Source organism: Tachyglossus aculeatus, chromosome 2 (genome assembly GCF_015852505.1).
Source record: "Tachyglossus aculeatus isolate mTacAcu1 chromosome 2, mTacAcu1.pri, whole genome shotgun sequence".
In the NCBI taxonomy this organism is placed as follows: domain Eukaryota; kingdom Metazoa; phylum Chordata; class Mammalia; order Monotremata; family Tachyglossidae; genus Tachyglossus; species Tachyglossus aculeatus.
Window position 1 is genome coordinate 171,280,223 of NC_052067.1, and position 26,903 is coordinate 171,307,125.

The following is a 26,903-nucleotide window of genomic DNA, read 5'->3' on the forward strand; positions in this document are numbered from 1 at the left end:
CATACAAACATACATACATATATACAGAGGCTGTGGGGAAGGGAAGGAGGTAAGGCTGTTGGGTAGGGACTGTCTCTATATGTTGCCAACTTGTACTTCCCAAGCGCTTAGTACAGTGCTCTGCACACAGTAAGCGCTCAATAAATACGATTGATTGGTTGATTGATTGATTGATTGATTAAGGCGGGGGGGATGGGGACGGGGAAGAGGAAGGATTCCCAGTGCAGCCAGATTGATCTCTATTCCTTCCCCCAACTCCCAAGATACCGGGGATCGGGGGATTATGTTGCCAGCTTGTACTTCCCAAGCGCTTAGTACAGTGCTCTGCACACAGTAAGCGCTCAGTAAATACGATTGATGATAATGGGAATAATTCTGCCATTCTGGGGCATAGGGCAGTATTATGAAAGGGGCAAAAATGGCAATAGTTTTCCGTATCAGGTCACCCCTTCCCGAGGGGTGACAGCTCCAGAATCCGGAAACCCCAAGCTTGACCCAGGAAAAGAGCAGTTTTAAGGGCACAGCTACTGCAGCAATAGATGTTTGTACATATTTACCATCCTATTTATTTTATTTTGTTAATATGTTTTGTTTTGTTTCGTTGATATGTTTTGTTTTGTTGTCTGTCTACCCCTTCTAGACTGTGAGCCTGCTGTTGGGTAGGGACCGCCTCTAGATGTTGCCTACTTGGACTTGCCAAGCGCTTAGTCCAGTGCTCTGCACACAGTAAGCGCTCAATAAATACGATTGATTGACTGATTGATTGATACATATTTACTATCCTATTTATTTTATTTTGTTAATATGTTTTGTTTTGTTGATATGTTTTGTTTTGTTGTCTGTCTCCCCCTTCTAGACTGTGAGCCCACTGTTGGGTAGGGATCGCCTCCAGATGTTGCCGACTTGGACTTCCCAAGCGCTTAGTACCGTGCTCTGCACACAGTAAGCGCTCAATACGATTGATTGATTGATACATATTTACTAACCTATTTATTTTATTTGGTTGGTATGTTTTGTTTTGTTTTGTTAATATGTTTCGTTTTGTTGTCTGTCTCCCCTTTCTAGACTGTGAGCCCGCTGTTGGGTAGGGACCGTCTCTAGATGTTGCCAACTCGGACTTCCCAAGCGCTTAGTCCAGTGCTCTGCACACCATAAGCGCTCAATAAATATGAGTGATTGATTGATTGATTGATACATATTTACTATCCTATTTTATTTTGTTAATATGTTTTGTTTTGTTGTCTGTCTCCCCTTTCTAGACTGTGAGCCCACTGTTGGATAGGGACCGCCTCCAGAGGTAGCCGACATGGACTTCCCAAGCGCTTAGTACAGTGCTCTGCACACAGTAAGTGCTCAATAAATATGATTGATTGATTGATACATATTTACTATCCTATTTATTTTATTTTGTTAATATGTTTTGTTTTGTTGTCTGTCTCCCCTTTCTAGACTGTGAGCCCGCTGTTGGGTAGGGACCATCTCTATATGTTGCCAACTTGTACTTCCCAATCGCTTAGTACAGTGCTCTGCACACAGTAAGCCCTCAATAAATATGATTGATTGATACATATTTACTATCCTATTTATATTATTTTGTTAATATGTTTTGTTTTGTTGATATGTTTTGTTTTGTTGTCTGTCTCCCCTTTCTAGACTGTAAGCCCGCTGTTGGGTAGGGACCGCCTCTAGATGTTGCCGACTTGGACTTGCCAAGTGCTTAGTCCAGTGCTCTGCACGCTGTAAGCGCTCAATAAATACGTTTGATTGACTGATTGATACATATTTACTACCCTATTTATTTTATTTTGTTAATATGTTTTGTTTTGTTGTCTGTCTCCCCTTTCTAGACTGTGAGCCCGCTGATGGGTAGGGATCGCCTCTAGATGTTGCCGACTTGGACTTCCCAAGCGCTTAGTCCAGTGCTCTGCACACCGTAAGCCCTCAATAAATATGATTGATGATGATGATGATGAATAAATATGATTGATTGATTGATACACATTTACTATCCTATTTATTTCATTTTGTTAATATGTTTTGTTTTGTTGTCTGTCTCCCCTTTCTAGACTGTGAGCCCGCTGTTGGGTAGGGACCGCCTCTAGATGTTGCCGACTTGGACTTGCCAAGCGCTTTACTACAGTGCTCTGCACACAGTAAGCTCTCAATAAATACGATTGAATGAATGAATGAATGACAGTATTATTGTTTGAACCCAAGCGCTTAGTCCAGTGCTCTGCACACAGTAAGCGCTCAATAAATACGATTGAATGAATGAATGAATGACAGAATTATTGTTTGAACCCAAGCGCTTAGTCCAATTAATCAATCAATCATATTTATTGAGCGCTTACTATGTGCAGAGCACTGTACTAAGCGCTTGGGAAGTACAAATTGGCAACATATAGAGACAGTCCCTACCTAACATTGGGCTCACAGTCTAAAAACATTGGGCTCACAGTCCAAAAGTCCAGTGCTTTGCACACAGTAAGCGCTCAATAAATACGATTGAATGAATGAATGAATGAATGAACAGGCCTCTTCTGTGCCCGGGGCAGGGGACGAGGGGGGTGTCCGGGGTTGGCGGGGGTCCCCCCGGGGCGACTCACCGTCTGCGGAGGCCGGCTTCTGCCTCACACCGTCTCTGAGGACGATTCCCCCGTCGCCGTCGCCGGGGCGGCCGCTGGCCGGGGCTGTCTTGGACGCGGGCGGAGGTTGGGGGCCGGGGGCCGGGGTCGAAGGAGGGGCCGGGATGGTTTCGGGGTCCGGCTGCCGCGGGCCTTGGTCCAGTCTCTGCTTCTACGGACGGCACACACAGCTCTTAGCGGGGGAACGGACATCCGCGGCCTGGTCCCGCCTCTCAAAACCCCTCTTAATAATAATAATAATAATAATAATAATAATAATAATAATAATGGCATTTATTAAGCCCTTTCTATGTGCCAAGCACCGTTCCAAGCACTGGGGGGGGATACAAGGTGATCAGGTTGTCCCCAGTGGGGCTGACGGTCTTCATCCCCATTTGACAGATGAGGTCGCTGAGGTCCGGAGAAGGGAAGCGACTTGCCCAAAGTCACACAGTTGACAATTGGTGGAGCCAGGATTTGAACCCATGACCTCTGACTCCGAATAATAATAATAATAATAATAATAGCATTTGTTAAGCGCTTACTATGTGCCAAGCACTGTTCTAAGTGCTGGGGGGGATACAAGCTGATCAGGTTGTCCCCCGGGGGGCTCACAGTCTTTATCCCCATTTGACAGATGAGGTCACTGAGGTCCAGAGAAGGGAAGCGACTTGCCCAAAGTCACACAGTTGACAATTGGTGGAGCCGGGATTTGAACCCATGACCTCTGACTCCGAATAACAATAATAATAATAATAATAATAATAATAATAATAATAATAATAGTAATAGTGGCATTTGTTAAGCGCTTACTATGTGCCAAGCACCGTTCTAAGCGCTGGGGGGGATACAAGGTGATCAGGTTGTCCCCCGTGGGCCTCACGGTCTTCATCCCCATTTGACAGATGAGGTCGCTGAGGTCCGGAGAAGGGAAGCGACTTGCCCAAAGTCACACAGTTCACAAGTGGCGGAGCCACGATTTGAACCCATGACCTCTGACTCCGAATAATAATAATAATAATGATGGCATTTGTTAAGCGCTTCCTATGTGCCAAGCACCGTTCTAAGCACTGGGGGGGATACAAGGTGATCAGGTTGTCCCCCAGGGGGCTCACGGTCTTCATCCCCATTTGACAGATGAGGTCACTGAGGCCCAGAGAAGGGAAGCGACTTGCCCAAAGTCACACAGTTAACAATTGGTGGAGCCGGGATTTGAACCCATGACCTCTGACTCCGAATAATAATAATAATAATAATGATGGCATTTGTTAAACGCTTACTATGTGCAAAGCACTGCTCTAAGCGCTGGGGAGGATACAAGGTGACAAGGTTGTCCCATGTGGGGCTCACAACAATAATAATAATAATGATGGTATTTGTTAAGCGCTTACTATGTGCAAAGCACTGTTCTAAGCGCTGGGGAGGTTACAAGGTGATCAGGTTGTCCCACGGGGGGCTCACAGTCAGTCCCTATTTTACAGATGGGGTAACTGAGGCACAGAGAAGTTAAATGATTTGCCCAAAGTCACACAGCCGACAACTGGCTTCTCTTAGAATAATAGTAATAATAATAATAATAATAATAATAATAATAATAATAATAGCATCTGTTAAGCGCTTACGATGTGCCAGGCACTGTACTAAATGCTGGGGTGGATCCAAGCAAATCGGGTTGGACACAGTCCCTGTCCCAAGGGCGGCTCACAGTCTCCATCCCCTTTTGACAGATGAGGGAACTGAGGCACGGAGAAGTGAAGCGATTTGCCCAAAGTCGCACAGCACACTTGCTTAGTGGGTAGAGCCAAGGCCTGAGAGTCAGGGGGTCATGGGTTCTAATCCCGGCTCCGCCACTTGTCAGCTGTGTGACTTTGGTCAAGTCACTTCACTTCTCTGGGCCTCAGTTCCCTCATCTGTAAAATGGGGATGAAGACCGTGAGCCCCCCAGGGGACAACCTCATCACCTTGTATCTCCCCCAGCGCTTAGAACAGTGCCTGGCACATTGTAAGCGCTTAACAAATACCATTATTATTATTGATATTCTCTGGGCCTCAGTTCCCTCATCTGTAAAATGGGGATGAAGACCATGAGCCCCCTGGGGGACAACCTGATCACCTTGTATCTATCCCAGCACTTAGAATAGTGCTTGGCACATTGTAAGCGCTTAACAAATACCATTATTATTATCGATATTCTCTGGGCCTCAGTTCCCTCATCTGTAAAATGAGGATGAAGACCGTGAGCCCCACATGGGACAACCTGATCACCTTGTATCTCCCCCAGCGCTTAGAACAGTGCCTGACACATAGTAAGTGCTTAACAAATACCATTATTATTATTGATATTCTCTGGGCCTCAGTTCCCTCATCTGTAAAATGGGGATGAAGACCATGAGCCCCCCGTGGGACAACATGATGATCTTGTATCTCCCCCAACGCTTAGAACAGTGCCTGGCACATTGTAAGCGCTTAACAAATACCATTATTATTATTGATATTCTCTGGGCCTCAGTTCCCTCATCTGTAAAATGGGGACTGAAACTGTGAGCCCCACATGGGACAATCTGATCACTTTGTATCTCCCCCAGCGCTTGGAACAGTGCCTGGCACATAGTAAGCGCTTAACAAATACCATTATTATTATTGATATTCTCTGGGCCTCAGTTCCCTCACCTGTAAAATGGGGATTGAGACAGTGAGCCCCACGTGGGACAACCTGATCACCTTGCATCTCCCCCAGCACTTAGAACAGTGCCTGGCACATAGTAAGCGCTTAACAAATATCATTATTATTATTGATATTCTCTGGGCCTCAGTTACTTCATCTTTAAAACGGGGATGAAGACCATGAGCCTCACATGGGACAACCTGATCACCTTGCATCCCCCCCAGCGCTTAGAACAGTGCCTGGCACATAGTACGTGCTTAACACTGCACACAGTGAGCGCTCAATAAATACGACTGAATGAATGAACAAATACCATTATTATTATTGACATTTTCTGGGCCTCAGTTCCCTCATCTGTAAAATGGGGATGAAGACCATGAGCCCCCCGGGGGACAACCTGATCACCTTGTATCTCCCCCAGCGATTAGAACAGTGCCTGGCACATAGTAAGTGCTTAACAAATACCATTATTATTATTATTGTTATTCTCTGGGCCTCAGTTCCCTCATCTGTCAAATGGGGATGAAGACTGTGAGCCCCACGGGGGACAACCCGATCACCTTGTATCTCCCCCAGCGCTTAGAACAGTGCCTGGCACATAGTAAGCGCTTAACAAATACCATCATTATTATTATTATTGTTATTCTCTGGGCCTCAGTTCCCTCATCTGTCAAATGGGGATGAAGCCTGTGAGCCCCACGGGGGACAACCCGATCACCTTGTATCTCCCCCAGCGCTTAGAACAGTGCCTGGTACGTAGTAAGCACTTAACAAATACCCTAAATAAATAATGGGGTCCGCTGGCCCACCCCAGGGAGAATCTCCCCAAAGCAGCAGTCGGGTGGGACTATGTACTGGGCGCTAGGAGGGAAATCCGGAAGGCGCGTTACCTCAGAGAGCTCTCCGAGCAATTGCTGGGCGGAAAAATCAAACAACAGCAGGTCAGAGGAGAGGAAAGCAACCGGCTGAGGCCATCACAGCCCCGCTGTTCATTCATTCAGTCGTATTTATTGAGCGCTTACTGCGTGCAGAGCACTGGACTGAGCGCTTGGGAAGTACAATTCAGCAACAGATACAGTTCTCCCTCACCGCCCGGCCAAGGGGCCGCGCAGCGCTTTGACTCGGCCGCATTTCACTCTGTCGTATTTACGGAGCGCTTACGGCGTGCAGGGCACTGTACTAAGCGCTTGGGAGGGTCCAGCAGAACAATAAACGGACACGGTCCCTGCCCACTGTGAGCTGACCGTCGTGGGGGGAGACACACACACACACACACACACACACAACAAATGGGAAACTCAGATCCGTCCGTGTCACCGTCGACCCCAGGCCCCCGTCCTGCCCTTCCTCCTCAAATCCCCCAGACAATGATGATGATGATGATGGCATTTGTTAAGCGCTTACTATGTGCACAGCACTGTTCTAAGCGCTGGGGGGGGGGGGGATACAAGGTGATCAAGTTGTCCCACGTGGGGCTCACAGTCTTAATCCCCATTTTACAGATGAGGGAACTGAGGCTCAGAGAAGTGAAGTGACTTGCCCAAGGTCACACAGCAGACATATGGCGGAGCCGGGATTCGAACCCATGACCTCTGACTCCAAAGCCCGGGCTCTTTCCACTGAGCCATGCTGCTTCTCTAAGACAATGACTCTCCCCCTCTTCAAAGACTTACTGAACACCTGTCTCCTCCAAGAAGCCTTCCCTGATTGCATCCTCCTTTCCTCTTCTCCCCCTCCCTTCTGCGTCGCCCCGACTCGCTCCTTTTCTTCATCCCTCTCCCAGCCCCAAACCACTTACATTCATATATTTATTTCTATTCAATCTCTCATTTATTCATTCAATCGTATTTATTGAGCGCTTACTGTGTGCAGAGCACTGGATTAAGCGCTTGATTTATTTCTATTCGTGTCTGTCTCCCTGCCTCCAGACTGTCAGCTCATTGAGGGCAGGGAATGCATTCATACAGTCGTCTTTATTGAGCGCTTACTGTGTGCAGAGCACTGGAATAAGCGCTTAATTTATTTCTATTCATGTCTCCCTGTCTCTAGACTGTCAGCTCGTCGAGGGCAGGGAATGCATTCATTCAGTCATCTTTATTGAGCACTTACTCTGTGCAGAGCACTGGACTAAGCGCTTAATTTATTTCTATTCATGTCTGTCTCCCAGCCTCTAGACTGTCAGCTCACTGAGGGCAGGGAATGCATTCATTCAGTCGTCTTTATTGAGCGCTTACTGTGTGCAGAGCACTAGACTAAGCGCTTAATTTATTTCTATTGGTGTCTGTCTCCCCGCCTCTAGACTGTCAGCTCGTCGAGGGCAGGGAATGCATTCATTCAGTCGTCTTTATTGAGCGCTTACTTTGTGCAGAACACTGGACAAAGTGCTTAATTTATTTCTATTTGTGTCTCCCTGTCTCTAGACTGTCAGCTCGTTGAGGGCAGGGAATGCATTCATTCAGTCGTCTTTATTGAACACTTACTGTGTGCCGAGCACTGGACTAAGCGCTTAATTTATTTCTATTGGTGTCTGTCTCTCCGTCTCTAGACTGTTGCCTCGTTGAGGGCAGGGAATTCATTCATTCAGTCATCTTTATTGAGCACTTACTGTGTGCAGAGCACTGGACTAAGCGCTTAATTTATTTCTATTTGTGTCTCCCTGTCTCTGGACTGTCAGCTCGTTGAGGGCAGGGAATGCATTCATTCTGTCGCCCTTATTGAGCGCTTACTGTGTGCAGAGCACTGGAATAAGCGCTTAATTTATTTCTATTTGTGTCTCCCTGTCTCTAGACTGTCAGCTCGTTGAGGGCAGGGAATGCATTCATTCAGTCGTCTTTATTGAGCGCTTACTGTGTGCAGAGCACTGGACTAAGCCCTTAATTTATTTCTATTTGTGTCTGTCTCCCCACCTCTAGACTGTCAGCTCATTGAGGGCAGGGAATGCATTCATTCCATCGTTTTTATTGAGCGCTTACTGTGTGCAGAGCACTGGACTAAGCGCTTAATTTATTTCTATTGGTGTCTGTCTCCCCGCCTCTAGACTGTCAGCTCGTCGAGGGCAGGGAATGCATTCATTCAGTCGACTTTATTGAGCGCTTACTGTGTGCAGAGCACTGGACTAAGCGCTTAATTTATTTCTATTTCATGTCTGTCTCCCCGCCTCTAGACTGTCAGCTCGTCGAAGGCAGGGAATGCATTAATTCAGTCGACTTTATTGAGCGCTTACTGTGTGCAGAGCACTGGACTAAGCGCTTAATTTATTTCTATTGGTGTCTGTCTCCCCGCCTCTAGACTGTCCGCTCGTTGAGGGCAGGGAATGCATTCATTCAGTCGACTTTATTGAGCGCTTACTGTGTGCAGAGCACTGGACTAAGCGCTTAATTTATTTCTATTTCATGTCTGTCTCCCCGCCTCTAGACTGTCCGCTCGTTGAGGGCAGGGAATGCATTCATTCAGTCGACTTTATTGAGCGCTTACTGTGTGCAGAGCACTGGACTAAGCGCTTAATTTATTTCTATTTCATGTCTGTCTCCCCGCCTCTAGACTGTCAGCTCGTCGAAGGCAGGGAATGCATTCATTCAGTCGACTTTATTGAGCACTTACTGTGTGCAGAGCACTGGACTAAGCGCTTAATTTATTTCTATTTCATGTCTGTCTCCCCGCCTCTAGACTGTCCGCTCATTGAGGGCAGGGAATGCATTCATTCAGTCGACTTTATTGAGCGCTTACTGTGTGCAGAGCACTGGACTAAGCGCTTAATTTATTTCTATTGGTGTCTGTCTCCCCGCCTCTAGACTGTCAGCTCGTCGAGGGCAGGGAATGCATTCATTCAGTCGACTTTATTGAGCGCTTACTGTGTGCAGAGCACTGGACTAAGCGCTTAATTTATTTCTATTTCATGTCTGTCTCCCCGCCTCTAGACTGTCCGCTCGTTGAGGGCAGGGAATGCATTCATTCAGTCGACTTTATTGAGCGCTTACTGTGTGCAGAGCACTGGACTAAGCGCCTATTGTTCTACAAGCAGCAGGGCTTAGCGGAAAGAGCCCGGGCTTGGGAGTCCGAGGTCGTGGGTTCAAATCCCGGCTCTGCCACTTGTCGGCTGGGTGACTTGGGGCAAGTCACTTCACTTCTCTGGGCCTCAGTTCCCTCATCTGGAAAATGGGGATGAAGACTGTGAGCCCCACGTGGGACACCTTGCATCTCCCCCAGCGCTTAGAACAGTGCTTGACACAGAGTAAGCGCTTAGTAAATACCATCATCATTATTATTATTACTGGACACCCCCCCAAGCGCCTAGTACAGTGTCCTGCACACAGTCAGCGTTCAAGAGCCCGTTGTTGGTCGGGATTGTCTCTGTCTCCAAAATGTACCTTCCAAGCGCTTAGTACAGTGCTCTGCACACAGTAAGTGCTCAATAATAATAATAATAATGTTGGTATTTGTTAAGCGCTTACAATAAATAATAATAATGATGGCATTTATTAAGCGCTTACTATGTGCAAAGCACTGTTCTAAGCGCTGGGGAGGTTACAAGGTGATCAGGTTGTCCCACAGGGGGCTCACAGTCTTCATCCCCATTTTCCAGATGAGGTCACTGAGGCCCAGAGAAGTGAAGCGACTTGCCCGAAGTCACCCAGCTGAGAATTGGCAGAGCCGGGATAATAATAATAATAATATCATCAATTGTATTTATTGAGCGCTTACTGTGTGCAGAGCACTGTACTAAGCGCTTAATAATAATAATAATGGCATTTAAGTATTATTCTGTGTCACAATTAATTATTATTTGTTAATAATTAATTAATTATTAATTATTATTATTCTGTGTCATTTATTAAGCGCATACTATGTGCAAAGCACTGTTCTAAGCGCTGGGGTAGATACAAGGTAATCAAGTTGTCCCACATGGGGCTCACAGACAATCCCCATTTTTCAGATGAGGTAACTGAGGCCCAGAGAAGTGAAGTGACTTGCCCAAAGTCACCCAGCTGGCAAGCGGCGGAGCCGGGATTCGAACCCACGACCTCCGACTCCAAAGCCCGGGCTCTTTCCCACCGAGCTGCGCTGCTACTACGCGCCAAGCACTGTTCTAAGCGCCGTGGGGGGATACTAGGTAATCAAGGTTGTCTCACGGGGGGCTCACAATCTTAACCCCCATTTTCCAGATGAGGGAACTGAGGCCCAGGGCAGTGAAGCGACTCGCCCAAGGTCACACAGCTGAGAAGGGGCAGGGCCGGGATTAGAACCCAGGACCGCTGAGTCCCAAGCCTGGGATCTTTCCACTGAGCCATGCTGCTTCCCTAATGATGGTGATGATGATAATGATGATAATAATCATAATGATAATAATGATAACGATAATAACGATGATGATGATAATAATAATAATAATGATAATAATAATAATAATGGCAATAAATAGGATTTAATGAATGAAGGACTGAAAGAATCCCTCCCAGCTCCCTCCCATCCCCGGCCGCCATCCACAACAGAGAAACAGCAAACCCCGATTATCCGCCCAACGGACACACAAACACACAACGGCAAACTCAAACCCCTCAGCTCCTCATAATAATAATAATAATAATAATAATAATAATGATGGCATTCGTTAAGCGCTTACTATGTGCACAGCACTGTTCTAAGCGCTGGGGGAGATACAAGGTGATCAAGTTGCCCCATGTGGGGCTCACAATCTTCATCCCCATTTTCCAGATGAGGGAACTGAGGTTCAGAGAAGTTATGTGACTTGCCCAAAGTCACACAGCTGAGAAGGGGCAGGGATGGGATTAGAACCCAGGACTGCTGAGTCCCAAGCCCGGGATCTTTCCACTGAGCCACGCTGCTTCCCTAATGATGGTGATGATGATAATGATGATAATAATAATAATGATAATAATGATAACGATAATAATGATGATGATGATGATGATGATGATGATAATAATAATAATAATAATAATAATAATGGCAATAAATAGGATTTAATGAATGAAGGACTGAAAGAATCCCTCCCAGCTCCCTCCCATCCCCGGCCGCCATCCACAACAGAGAACAGCAAACCCCGATTACCCGCCCAACGGACACACAAACACACAATGGCAAACTCAAACCCCTCAGCTCCTCCTCCTCATAATAATAATAATAATAATAATAATAATGATGGCATATGTTAAGCGCTTACTATGTGCCGAGCACTGTTCTAAGCGCTGGGGGAGATACAAGGTGATCAAGTTGCCCCATGTGGGGCTCACAATCTTCATCCCCATTTTCCAGATGAGGGAACTAAGGTTCAGAGAAGTGATGTGACTTGCCCAAGGTCACACAGCAGTCCTGTGGTGCAGTCGGGATTCGAACCCATGACCTCTTACTCCAAAGCCCGGGCTCTTTCCACTGAGCCACGCTGCTTCTCATCGTGTCCAGGTGCCGCACGCGGCCAAGAAAATCAACCTCAGCCCTCCCTGCTCCCCTAAATTCCAACAAAATAATAATAACGGTATTTATTAAGCGCTTACTATGTGCCACGCGCCGTTCTAAGCGCTGGGGAGGTTACACGGCGATCAGTTCGTCCCACGGGGGGGCGCTCACAGCCTTCCACCCCCATTTTCCAGATGGGGAAACTGAGGCCCAGAGAAGCGACTTGCCCAAAGTCACCCGGCTGACAGTTGGCGGGGCCGGGATTTGAACCCGTGACCTCGGACTCCAAAGCCCGGGCTCTTGTCACTGAGCCCCGCTGCTTCTCCAGCTTGTCAGCTGGGTGACCTTGGGCAAGTCACTTCGCTCCTCCGGGCCTCAGTTCCCTCATCTGGAAAATGGGGATGAAGACTGGGAGCCGCCCGTGGGACAACCTGACCACCTTGTAATAATAATAATAATAACGATGGCATTTATTAAGCGCTTACTATGTGGCAAGCACTGTTCTAAGCGCTGGGGAGGTTACAAGGTGAGGAAGTTGTCCCCCGTGGGGTTCACAGTCTTAATCCCCATTTTCCAGATGAGGGAACTGAGGCCCAGAGAAGTGAAGTGACTTGCCCAAAGTCACACAGCTGATGAGCGTCAGAGTCGGGATTAGAACCCATGACCTCTGAGTCCCAAGCCCGGGCTCTTTCCACTGAGCCACGCTGCTTCCCTGAGTCAGGATTCGAACCCAGGACCTCCCGGCTCCCAGGCCCGGGCTCTGGCTGCTACGCCATGCTGCTTCTCACCACAACGACACAGTGATACAATACGACAACGATAGCAACTATCATCATCAATCGTATTTATTGAGCGCCTACTGTGTGCAGAGCACTGTACTAAGCGCTTGGGAAGTACAAATTGGCAACATAGAGACAACTATCCTTTCCAAGCGCTTAGTCCAGTGCTCTGCACACAGTAAGCGCTCAAGAAATACGATTGAAAGAATGAATGATAATAATAATAATACTTAATAATTATTAATTAATAATTAAGTGATCCAGCGCTTAGAACAGTGCTTAAGTAACAATTATTAAGCGATCCAGCGCTTAGAACAGTGCTTGATCAATAATTATTAAGTGATCCAGCACTTAGAACAGTGCTTAACTGATAATTATTAAGTGATCCAGCTCTTAGAACAGTGCTTGATTAATAATTATTAAGTGATCAATAATTATTAATTAATAATTATTAAGTGATCCAGTGCTTAGAACAGTGCTTGATTAATAACTATTAAGTGATCCAGTGCTTAGAACAGTGCTTGATTAATAATTATTAAGTGATCCAGCGCTTAGAACAGTGCTTAATTAATAATTATTAAGTGATCCAGCGCTTAGAACAGTGGTTAAATAATAATTATTAAGTGATCCAGCACTTAGAAGAGTGCTTGATTCATAATTATTACGTGACCAATAATTATTAATTAATAATTATCAAGTGATCCAGTGCTTAGAACAGTGCTTGATTAATAATTATTAAGTGATCAATAATTATTAATTAATAATTATTAAGTGGTCAATAATTATTGATTAATTATTATTAAGTGATCCAGCACTTAGAAGAGTGCTTGATTAATAATTATGAAGTGATACAGCGCTTAGAACAGTGCTTGATTAATAATTATTAAATGATCCAGCGCTTAGAACAGTGCTTGATTAATAATTATTAAGTGATCCAGCGCTTAGAACAGTGCTTAATGAATAATTATTAAGTGATCAATAATTATTAATTAATAATCATTAAGTGATCCAGTGCTTAGAACAGTGCTTAATTAATAATTCAGTGATCCAGAGCTTAGAACAGTGCTTAATTAATAACTATTAAGTGATCCAGCACTTAGAACAGTGCTTAAATAATAATTATTAAGTGATCAATACTTATTAATTAATAATTAAGTGATCCAGCGCTTAGAACAGTGCTTTGCACATACTAAGCGCTTAATAAATGCCATCAATAAATGCCATCCTGAATAATTAGAGAAGCAGCATGGCAGCTAAGTGGGGATTGATAATAATAATAATAATAATGATAATGATTATAATAATAATAATAATGATAATGACAATAATAATGATAATAGTATTTAAGTGCTTACTATGTACCAAACACTGTTCTAAGCACTGGGGGGGATACAAGGTAATCAGGTTGTCCCACGTGGGGCTCACAGTCTTCATCGCTGCTGCGAGAAGCAGTGCGGCTCAGTGGAAAGAGCCCGGGCTTTGGAGTCGGAGGCCATGGGTTCGAATCCCGGCTCGGCCAATTGTCGGCTGGGTGACTTTGGGCGGGTCACTTCACTTCTCTGGGCCTCAGTTCCCTCATCTGGAAAATGGGGATGAAGACTGGGAGCTGTCCCCCGGGGGACAGCCTGATCACCTTGTAACCTCCCCAGCGCTTAGAGCAGTGCTTTGCACATAGTAAGCGCTTAATAAATGCCATCATTATTACTATTATTATATCGATGTCTGTTTGTTTTGATGTCTGCCTCACCCCCTCTAGACTGTATGTGCTAAGCGCTTAGTACAGTGCTCTGCACACAGTAAGCGCTCAATAAATACGATTGATGATGATGATAGACTCTAAATCCGGTGTGGGCAGGGATTGTCTCTATCGCTGTATTGTACTTTCCAAGCGCTTAGTACAGTGCTCTGCACACAGTAAGCGCTCAATAAATAGTAATAATAATAACGGAATTTATTACACGCTCATTATTATATTTAGTTATCATAAATAAATTCTTTATAATTTATTAAATAACAATTTATCGTTATTTATTACATAATTATTTGTTATTGATAATAAATTATTCATTGAATAATTCTTAATAATAATCATTATTATAATTATCATTCATTACTATAATCATCCTCATCATTAATAAAAATAGTAACAATGATTATGATAATTATAATAATGATAATAACGATCATTACTATAATCATCATCATCATTAATAATAATAGTAATGATGATTATGATAACTACAATAATGATAATAATTATCATTACTATGATAATCATCATCATTAATAATAATGGTAATAATGACTATGATTATAATAATGATAATAATTATATCAAAAATATTATTAATAATAATAATGATGGTTATTTGTTAAGCTCTATGCGTCGGGCGCTGTCCTTAAGCCAATCCGATCGGACACAGCTGCTGTCTGGCAGGGGGCTCCCAGTCTTCACCTCCGAGGTCACTGAGGCCCAGAGAAGTCAATCAATCAATCAATGGTATTTACTGAGCGCTTACTGTGTGCAGAGCACTGTACTAAGCGCTTGGGACGTCCAAGTCGGCAACAAGTGAGGCGACCGGGCCCGGGCCCTCTCCGCGCGGCGTCTTGTCGGCTAGTCGGGTTGGATTGCGTCTCGACCTTGAGCCCGCCATCAGGTAGGGACCGTCTCTAAATGTTGCCAACTTGGACTTCCCAGGCGCTTAGTACAGTGCTCCGCACCCAGGAAGCGCTCAATAAATACCATTGATTGATTGATTGACGGTGATTGTCCCAGACTGAGCCCCTTCCTTCCTGTCCCCCTCGTCCCCCTCTCCATCCCCCCCATCTTACCTCCTTCCCTTCCCCACAGCACCTGTATATATGTATATATGTTTGTACATATTTATTACTCTATTTATTTATTTTATTTGTACATATCTATTCTATTTATTTTATTTTGTTAGTATGTTTGGTTTTGTTCTCTGTCTCCCCCTTTTAGACTGTGAGCCCACTGTTGGGTAGGGACTGTCTCTATATGTTGCCAATTTGTACTTCCCAAGCGCTTAGTACAGTGCTCTGCACACTGTCTCTATGTGTTGCCAATTTGTACTTCCCAAGCGCTTAGTACAGTGCTCTGCACATAGTAAGCGCTCAATAAATACGATTGATTGATTGATTGATAGTAAGTGCTCAATAAATACGATTGATGATGATGATGATGATTGTCTAATAATAATAATAATAATAATAGTGGTATTTGTTAAGCGCTTACTATGTGCCAAGCACTGTTCTAAGCACCAGACTTTTTTAGGTACCAGGGAGACCCCCTCACTTCCCCTCCTTCCCCGCCATTTTCCTCCACTCCCTCTCCTCCCTGAGGCGGTGATTTCGAATTTCACTCAGGGGTGCGTTGAAACTTAAAAGATTGGGAAGGGTTTTTTTAATGGTATTAAGCGCCTACTATGTGCCAAGCACTGTTCTAAGCGCTGGGGAAGATACAAGGTCATCGGGTTGTCCCCCGTGGGGCTCACGGTCTTCATCCCCAAGCGCTTACTGCAGTGCTCTGCACACAGTCAGCGCTCAATAAATACGATTGAATGAATGAATGAATGAATATTTATTACTCTATTTTACTTGTCCATATTTATTCTATTTATTTTATTTGGTTTATATGTTTTGTTTGGTTGTCCGTCTCCCCCTCCTAGACTGTGAGCCCGCTGTTGGGTTGGGACCGTCTCTATATGTTGCCAACTTGGACTTCCCAAGCGCTTAGTACAGCGCTCTGCACACAGTCAGCGCTCAATAAATACGATTGAATGAATGAATGAATGAATGAATATTTATTACTCTATTTTACTTGTCCATATTTATTCTATTTATTTTATTTGGTTTATATGCTTTGTTTGGTTGTCCGTCTCCCCCTTCTAGACTGTGAGCCCGCTGTTGGGTTGGGACCGTCTCTATATGTCGCCAACTTGGACTTCCCAAGCGCTTAGTACAGTGCTCTGCACACAGTCAGCGCTCAATAAATACGATTGAATGAATGAATGAATGAATATTTATTACTCTATTTTACTTGTCCATATTTATTCTATTTATTTTATTTGGTTTATATGTTTTGTTTGGTTGTCCGTCTCCCCCTCCTAGACTGTGAGCCCGCTGTTGGGTTGGGACCGTCTCTATATGTTGCCAACTTGGACTTCCCAAGCGCTTAGTACAGCGCTCTGCACACAGTCAGCGCTCAATAAATACGATTGAATGAATGAATGAATGAATGAATATTTATTACTCTATTTTACTTGTCCATATTTATTCTATTTATTTTATTTGGTTTATATGCTTTGTTTGGTTGTCCGTCTCCCCCTTCTAGACTGTGAGCCCGCTGTTGGGTTGGGACCGTCTCTATATGTCACCAACTTGGACTTCCCAAGCGCTTAGTACAGTGCTCTGCACACAGTCAGCGCTCAATAAATACGATTGAATGAATGAATGAATGAATATTTATTACTCTATTTTACTTGTCCATATTTATTCTATTTATTTTATTTGGTTTATATGTTTTGTTTGGTTGTCCATCTCCCCCTTCTAGACTGTGAGCCCCCTGTAGGGTTGGGACCGTCTCTATATGTCACCAACTTGGACTTCCCAAGCGTTTAGTACAGTGCTCTCTGCACACAGTAAGCGCTCAATAAATACGATTGAATGAATGAATGAATTGTCGCCTTCCTGCGAGCCCACTGTTGGGTAGGGACCGTCTCTACATGTTGCCGACTTGTACTTCCCAAGCGCTTAGTACAGTGCTCCGCACACAGGAAGCGCTCAATAAATACGATTGATTGATCGATTATCGCCTTCCTGTCTGGCCCCCTCCAGGGAGTTGAAAAGAGTGAGGCTGCAGAGGGGAAAAGAGTCAAATCCAAACCACGCGGGGAAGGGCCGGTACCTTAAATAACTCAAATTCCTTCTTCGGCATCAACAACTGGCCACCCCATCCGCAGCAAAACACAGACATTCGCTCATAACACCAATAAAAACAATAATGACGACAAAAACGACAATCATAACAGTAAAAATCGATGACATCTAAGCGCTCAGTATGTGCCGGGCGCTGTTCTGAGCGTCGGGGGAGATCCACGACAAAAACGCCTATCATAATCGTAAGAATCGATGACCTCTAAGCGCTCAGTATGTGCCGGGCGCTGTTCTGAGCGCCGGGGGAGATCCACGACAAAAACGACAATCATAATAGTAAGAATCGATGACCTCTAAGCGCTCAGTATGTGCCAGGCGCTGTTCTGAGCGCCGGGGGAGATCCACGACAAAAACGACAATCATAATAGTAAGAATCGATGACATCTAAGCGCTCAGTATGTGCCAGGCGCTGTTCTAAGCGCCCCGGGGAGATCCAAGGCCATCAGGTTGTCCCACGGGGGGCTCACGGTCCTCACCCCCATTTTACCATGTGGGAACCGAGGCGCAGAGAATGATGATGATGGGGTTTGTGAAGCGCTTACTATGTGCCAAGCACTGTTCTAAGCGCCGGGGGAGAGACGAGGTGATCAGGTTGTCCCACGGGGGGCTCACGGTCTTAATTCCCATTTTACAGATAATAATAATAATAATAATAATAATAATAATAATAATAATGATAATAATGGCATTTGTTAAGCACTTACTATGTGCGAAGCATTGCTGGGGGGATACAAGGTGATCAGGTTGTCCCATATGGGCTCAAAATAATAATAAATACTAATAATGGTATTTGTTAAGCGCTTACTATATGCAAAGCACTGTTCTAAGCGCTGGGGAGGTTGCAAGGTGATCAGGTTGTCCCATGTGGGGCTCACAATAATAATATTAATAATGATGGTATTTATTAAGCGCTTACTATGTGCAAAGCACTGTTCTAAGTGCTGAGGAGGCTACAAGGTGATTAGGTTGTCCCATGCGGGGCTCACAATAATAATAATAATAATAATAATAATAATGGTGGCATTTGTTAAGCGCTTACTATGTGCAAAGCACTGTTGTAAGCGCTGGGGAGGTTACAAGGTGATCAGGTTGTCCCATGTGGGGGTCACAATAATAATATTAATAATGATGGTATTTATTAAGCGCTTACTATGTGCAAAGCACTGTTCTAAGCGCTGGGGAGGTTACAAGGTGATCAGGTTGTCCCATGTGGGGCTCACAATAATAATAATAATGATGGTATTTGTTAAGCGCTTACTATGTGCAAAGCACTGTTCGAAGCACTGGGGGGGGATACAAGGTGATCAGGTTGTCCCATGTGGGGGCTCACAATAGTAATAATAATAGTGGTATTTGTTAAGCGCTTACTATGTGCAAAGCACTGGGGAGGTTACAAGGGGATCAGGTTGTCCCACGAGGGGCTCACAGTTTTAATCCCCATTTTACAGATGAGGGAACTGAAGCCCAGAGAAGAGAAGTGACTAGCCCAAAGTCACACAGCTGACAGTTGGCGGAGCCGGGATTTGAACCCATGACCTCGGACTCCAAAGCCCGGGCTCGTTCCACTGAGCCACGCTGCTTCTATATGTTGCCGACTTGTACTTCCCAAGTGCTTAGTCCAGTGCTCTGCACACAGTAAGCGCTCAATAAATATGACTGAATGAATGAATTTATTTGAATTGTCCATATTTACTATTCTATTTATTTTATTAATGATGTGCATCGAGCTTTAATTCGATTTGTTCCGACAATTTTGACACCCGTCTCCACGTTTAGTCTGTCTCCCCCCTCTAGACTGTGAGCTCACTTTCGGGTAGGGACCGTCTCTAGATGTTGCCAACTTGGACTTCCCGAGCGCTTAGTCCAGTGCTCGGCACACAGCAAGCGCTCATCATCATCATCAATCGTATTTATTGAGCGCTTACTGTGTGCAGAGCACTGGACTAAGCGCTCAATAAATACGATTGAATGAATGAATGAATAGGGACCGTTTCTATATGTTGCCAACTTGTACTTCCCAAGCGCTTAGTCCAGTGCTCTGCACACAGTAAGCGCTCAATAAATACGATTGAATGAATGAATATCCAGTGTGGCTCAGTGGAAAGAGCCCAGGCTTGGGAGTCAGAGGTCGTGGGTTCTAATCCCGCCTCCGCCACGGCTGCTGTGTGACCTTGGGCAAGTCACCTAACTTCTCTGAGCCTCAGTGACCTCATCTGTCAAATGGGGATGAAGACTGGGAGCCCCCCGTGGGACAACCTCATCACCTTGTATCCCCCCCCAGCGCTTAGAACAGTGCTTGGCATATAGTAAGCGCTTAACAAATACCATCATTATTATTATTACTATGTCCGCTGTGTGACCTTGGGCAAGTCACTTAATAATAATAATAATCAGTGCTTAGTGCAGTGCTCCGCACATTGTAAGTGCTCAATAAATACAATTGAATGAATGAATGAATGACCGTCTCTAGATGTTGCCAACTTGGACTTCCCAAGCACTCAGTCCAGTGCTCCGCACACAGTAAGCGCTCAATAAACACGATTGAATGAATGAATGAATGACCGTCTCTAGATGTTGCCGACTTGGACTTCCCAAGCGCTCAGTGCAGTGCTCTGCACACAGTAAGCGCTCAATAAATATGACTGAATGAATGAATGAATGAATGAATGATCGTCTCTAGATGCTGCCGACTTGGACTTCCCAAGCGCTTAGTGCAGTGCTCTGCACACAGTAAGCACTCAATAAATACGATTGAATGAATGAATGAATGACTGTCTCTAGACGTTGCCGACTTGGTACTTCCCAAGCGCTTAGTGCAGTTCTCTGCACACAGTTGGCGCTCAATAAATACGCCCGAATGAATGAATGAATGACCGTCTCTAGATGTTTCCGACTTGGACTTTCCACGCGCTTAGTCCAGTGCTCTGCACACAGTAAGCGCTCAATAAATACAATTGAATGAATGATCGTCTCTAGATGTTGCTGACTTGGATTGCCCAAGCGCTTAGTACAGTGCTCTGCACACAGTAAGCACTCAATAAATATGATTGAATGAATGAATGACCGTCTCTAGATGTTGCCGACTTGGACTTCCCAAGCGCTTAGTCCAGTGTTCCGCACACAGTAAGAGCTCAATAAATACGATTGAATGAATGACGGTCTCCAGATGTTGCCGACTCGGGCTTCCCAAGCGCTCAGTGCAGTGCTCCGCACACAGTCAGCGCTCAATAAATACGATGGAAAGGAGAAATACGTTTGAATGAACGAGCGAGTGGATTAACGGACCCCCCTCCCGCCCCCGTCCCCGCTCCCCCCGGCGTGCCCGGCGGTCGGAGGGGTGGCGCGAGCGTCTACTACCTGGATGGTGTGAGTGTAGGGCGGGTCGGAGCGGGGCAGGCCGGGCTCCTGGGGCCACACGGGGTCCAGGATGTTGTTGGGGACAAAGCCACAGTCGCCGCCGGCGCCACGGACCTTCCACCACTGCTTCCGGTCATCCAGGACCTGCAAAAACCGTCACAACGGTAATCAGGATGGTATTTGTTGAGCGCTTACTATGTGCCGAGCACTGTTGTAAGCGCTAGGGTGGTAATAATAATGATAATAATAATGATGATGGTATTTGTTGAGCGGTTACTATGTGCCGAGCACTGGGGTGGTAATAATGATAATAATAATGATGATGATGGTATTTGTTAGGCGCTTACTATGTGCCAAGCACTGCTCTAATAATAATAATGATGATGGCATTTGTTAAGCGCTTACTATGTGCCGAGCACTGTTCTAAGCGCTGGCGTAATAATAATGATGATGATGGTATTTGTTAAGCGTTTACTATGTGCCAAGCACTGTTCTAAGAGCTGGGGGACATACAAGGTGATCAGGTTGTCCCCCGTGGGGCTCATGGTCTCGTGGATCAGTGGAAAGAGCCCGGGCTTTGGAGTCAGTGGTCATGGGTTCAAATCCCGGCTCCACCAGTTGTCAGCTGGGTGACTTTGGGCATGTCACTTCACTTCTCTGGGCCTCAGTTACCTCACCTGGAAAATGGGGATGAAGACTGTGAGCCCCATGTGGGACAACCTCATCACCTTGTAACCTCCCCAGCGCTTAGAACAGTGCTTTGCACATAGTAAGCACTTAATAAATGCCATTATTATTATTATTATTATTATTATTACTATGTGCCGAGCACTGTTCTAATAATAATAATAATGATGAGGGTATTTGTTAAGGGTTTACTATATGCCGAGCACTGTTATAAGCGCTGGCGTAATAATAATAATGATGATGGTATTTGTTAAGCGCTTACTATGTGCCGAGCACTGCTCTAAGGACTGGGGTGGTGATAATAATAATAATGATGATGATGATGGTATTTGCTAAGCGCTTACCATGTGCCAAGCACTGTTCTAAGCGCTGGCGTAATAAAAATAATGATGATGGTATTTGTTAAGCGCTTACTATGTGCTGAGCACTGTTCTAAGCACTGGCGTAATAATAATAATGATGATGGCATTTGTTAAGCGCTTACTATGTGCCGAGCACTGTTCTAAGCGCTGGCGTAATAATAATAATGATGATGGTATTTGTTAAGCGCTTACTATGTGCCGAGCACTGTTCTAAGCGCTGGCGTAATAATAATAATGATGATGGCATTTGTTAAGCGCTTACTATGTGCAAAGCACTGTTCTAAGCGCTGGGGAGGATGCGAGGTGATCAGGTTGCCCCCCATGGGGCTCACAGTCTTCATCCCCATTTTCCAGATGAGGGAACTGAGGCCCGGAGGAGTGAAGTGACTTGCCCAAAGTCGCACAGCTGACAACTGGCCGAGCCGGGATTTGAACCCATGACGTCTATGTGCCAAGCACTGTTCTAAGCACTGGGGAGGATACAGAGTGGACCGACTTGCCCAAAGTCACCCCGCTGACAAGTGGCGGAGCCGGAATTCGAACCCAGGACCTGTGACTCCCAAGCCCGGGCTCTTTCCACTGAGCCACGCTGCTTCTCTTAGTCAGGTCGCTTCCCCAAGCCGACAAGGGGTGAACGCAATCAATCAATCAATCGTATTTATTGAGCGCTTACTGTGTGCAGAGCACTGTACTAAGCGCTTGGGAAGTCCAAGTTGGCAACACATAGAGACGGTCCCTACCCAACAGCGGGCTCACAGTCTAGAAGGGGGAGACAGAGAACAAAACAAAACATATTAACAAAATAAAATAAATAGAATAGATATGTACAAGTGAAATAAATAAACGCAGAGCCCCGGTCGGCATCCAGCCCAGTCCCGGGGTCCGGCCAAGCCCCTCAATCATTCATTCATTCATTCATTCAATCATATTCTAGACTGTGAACCCGCTGTTGGGTAGGGACCGTCTCTATGTGTTGCCGACTTGTACTTCCCAAGCGCTTAGTACAGTGCTCAGCACACAGTAAGCACTCAATAAATACGGTTGAATGAATGAATGAATTTATTGAGCGCCTCCTGTGTGCAGAGCACTGGACTAAGCGCTTGGGAAGTACAATATAGCGACGGTCCCTACCCAACAACGGGCTCACGGTCTGGAAGGGGGAGACGGACGGCAAAACAAAACATGTGGACGGGTGTCAAGTCGTCAGAATAAATAGAAGTAAAGCTGGATGCACATTATTAAGAAAATAAATAGAATAATAAATATGGACAATATGGACAATAATATGGACAACAATATTAAATAATAAATTAATAATAAATAATATTAAATAAATATTGAATAAATTTAATTAAATTTTTAATTAAATTTTAAATTTAATTTAATTGATATAATTTAATTTAATTTATTTTTATTTAATTAATTTTAAATATAATTTTATTTATTGAATAAATAAATGTTAATAAATAATAAATAAATAATAAACAATAAATTAATAATATGGACGATTATATGGACAATATGGACGGACGACAAAACAAAACATGTGGACGGGTGTCAAGTTGTCAGAATAAACAGAAGTAAAGTTAGATGCACATTATTAAGAAAATAAATAGGGTAGGAAATATGGACAATACCCAACAACGGGCTCACGGCCTAGAAGGGGGAGACAGACGACAAAACAAAACATGTGGACGGGTGTCAAGTCGTCAGAATAAATAGAAGTAAAGCTAGATGCGCATTATTAAGAAAATAAATAGGACAGGAAATATGGATAATACCCAACCGCGGGCTCACGGTCTAGAAGTGGGAGACGGACGACAAAACAAAACATGTGGACGGGTGTCAAGTCGTCAGAATAAACAGAAGTAAAGCTAGATGCACATCATTAAGAAAATAAATAGGATAGGAAATATGGACAATACCCAACGACGGGCTCACGATCTAGAAGGGGGAGACGGACGGCAAAACAAAACATGTGGACGGGTGTCAAGTCGTCAGAATAAATAGAAGTAAACTAGATGCACATCTTTAATAAAATAAATACTAAATATGGACAATACCCAACCACGGGCTCATGGTCTAGAAGGGGGAGACGGACGACAAAACCAAACATGTGGACGGGTGTCAAGTCGTCAGAATAAATAGAAGTAAACAAGATGCACATCATTAACAAAATAAATAGTAAATATGGACAATACCCAACAACGGGCTCACGGTCTAGAAGGGGGAGACGGACGGCAAAACAAAACATGTGGATGGGTGTCAAGTCGTCAGAATAAATAGAAGTAAAGCTAGATGCACATCATTAACAAAATAAATACTAAATATGGACAATACCCAACAACAGGCTCATGGTCTAGAAGGGGGAGATAGACGACACAACATGTGAACGGGTGTCAAGTCATCAGAATAAATAGAAGTAAAGTTAGACGCACATTATTAAGAAAATAAATAGGATACTAAATGAGGACAATACCCAACAACGGGCTCATGGTCTAGAAGGGGGAGACGGATGACAAAACAAAACATGTGGACGGGTGTCAAGTCATCAGAATAAATAGAAGTAAAGCTAGATGCACATTATTAAGAAAATAAATAGGATAGGAAATATGGACAATACCCAACAACGGGCTCACGGTCTAGAAGGGGGAGACGGACGGCAAAACAAAACATGTGGACGGGTGTCAAGTCGTCAGAATAAACAGAAGTAAACTAGATGCACATCATTAACAAAATAAATACTAAATATGGACAATACCCAACAACGGGCTCACGGTCTAGAAGGGGGAGACGGACGACAAAACCAAACATGTGGACGGGTGTCAAGTCGTCAGAATAAATAGAAGTAAACAAGATGCACATCATTAACAAAATAAATAGTAAATATGGACAATACCCAACAACGGGCTCACGGTCTAGAAGGGGGAGACGGACGGCAAAACAAAACATGTGGATGGGTGTCAAGTCGTCAGAATAAATAGAAGTAAAGCTAGATGCACATCATTAACAAAATAAATACTAAATATGGACAATACCCAACAACAGGCTCATGATCTAGAAGGGGGAGACGGAAGACAAAACATGTGGACGGGTGTCAAGTTGTCAGAATAAATAGAAATAAAGTTAGATGCACAATATTAAGAAAATAAATAGGATAGGAAATATGGACAATACCCAACCACGGGCTCATGGTCTAGAAGGGGGAGACGGATGACAAAACAAAACATGTGGACGGGTGTCATGTCAGAATAAATAGAAGTAAACTAGATGCACATCATTAATAAAATAAATACTAAATATGGACAATACCCAACAACGGGCTCACAGTCTAGAAGGGGGAGATGGACGGCAAAACAAAACATGTGGACGGGTGTCAAGTTGTCAGAATAAATAGAAGTAAAGTTAGATGTACATTATTAAGAAAATAAATAGAATAGTAAATATGGACAATACCCAACCATGGGCTCATGGTCTAGAAGGGGGAGACGGACGACAAAGCAAAACATGTGGACGGGTGTCATGTCAGAATAAATAGAAGTAAACTAGATGCACATCATTAATAAAATAAATACTAAATATGGACAATACCCAACAACGGGCTCACGGTCTTAGAAGGGGGAGATGGATGACAAACCAAAACATGTGGACGGGTGTCATGTCGTCAGAATAAATAGAAGTAAAGCTGGATGCACATCATTAAGAAAATAAATAGAATAGCAAATATGGACAAATAAAATAGAGTAATAAATCTGTCCAAACATCTATACAGGGGCTGTGGGGAGGGGAAGGAGGGAGGGCGGGGGGAGGATGGGGAGGAGGAGAGGAAAAAGGGGGCTCAATGTGGGGTCACCTCCAGGATGTCGTCCTTCATGACGGAAAGCTCGCTGCTGTTGCGCGCCACGAAGTCGTACTTGGATTTGGCCAGCTTCTTCTGCTGGGCGAGGCCGCCCTCGGAGCCCCTGAGAGGAGACAGCCACCGCGCTCGTCCAAATGATGGCCTCACCGTACCTCGTTCCCCTCCCCGTACTTCGTTCTCGCCTGGCCCGCCATCGATCCCCGGCCCACGTCCTCCCCCTGGCCTGGAATGCCCTGCTCCCTCTGCCCCTCTGCCAAGCTAGCTCTCTTCCTCCCTTCAAGGCCCTACTGAGAGCTCACCTCCTCCAGGAGGCCTTCCCACACTCAGCCCCCTCCTTCCTCTCCCCCTCGTCCCCCTCTCCATCCCCCCCATCTTACCTCCTTCCCTTCCCCACAGCACCTGGATATATGGATATGTTTGTACAAATTTATTACCCTACTTATTTATTTATTTATTTTACCTGTACATATCTATTCTATTTATTTTATTTTGTTAGTATGTTTGGTTTTGTTCTCTGTCTCCCCCTTTTAGACTGTGAGCCCACTGTTGGGTAGGGACTGTCTCTAGATGTTGCCAATTTGTACTTCCCAAGCGCTTAGTACGGTGCTCTGCACATAGTAAGCGCTCAATAAATACGATTGATTGATTGACTGATTGTGAGCCCACTGTTGGGTAGGGACTGTCTCTAGATGTTTTGTACTTCCCAAGCGCTTAGTACGGTGCTCTGCACATAGTAAGCGCTCAATAAGTACGATTGATGATGATGATGATGATTTATTAAGCGCTTACTACGGGCCAAGCACTGTTCTAAGCGCTGGGGAGGATACAAGGTGATCAGGTTGTCCCGCGGGGGGCTCACAATCTTCATCCCCATTTTACAGATGAGGGAACGGAGAAGTGAAGCGGCTTGCCCAAAGTCACCCAACTGACGAGTGGCGGAGCCGGGATTACACCCCATAATAATAATAAATAATAATAATAATAATAATAATAATAATAATAATAATGGCATTTGTTAAGCGCTTACTATGTGCAAAGCACTGTTCTAAGCGCTGGGGAGGATACGAAGTGATCAGGTTGTCCCACACGGGGCTCACAATCTTCATCCCCATTTTACAGATGAGGGAACGGAGAAGTGAAGTGGCTTGCCCAAAGTCACCCAGCTGATGGGTGGCGGAGCCGGGATTAGAACCCATAATAATA

The 26,903-nt window shown here is 44.7% G+C and overlaps 1 protein-coding gene across 3 annotated transcripts in view; it reads right to left on the bottom strand.

The window, feature by feature from the left end:
- EPS8 (epidermal growth factor receptor pathway substrate 8) overlaps positions 1-26,903 on the bottom strand; it is a 139,833-nt gene that overhangs the window by 16,513 nt on the left and 96,417 nt on the right. For all 3 annotated transcript variants that reach the window (XM_038772033.1, XM_038772054.1, XM_038772043.1), the window contains 3 exons: positions 25,695-25,803; positions 20,793-20,936; positions 2,607-2,796 (listed from right to left, as the gene is read on the bottom strand). In XM_038772033.1, the coding sequence (XP_038627961.1) occupies positions 2,607-2,796; positions 20,793-20,936; positions 25,695-25,803 (443 nt within the window). The remainder of the gene's footprint in view (positions 1-2,606; positions 2,797-20,792; positions 20,937-25,694; positions 25,804-26,903) is intronic.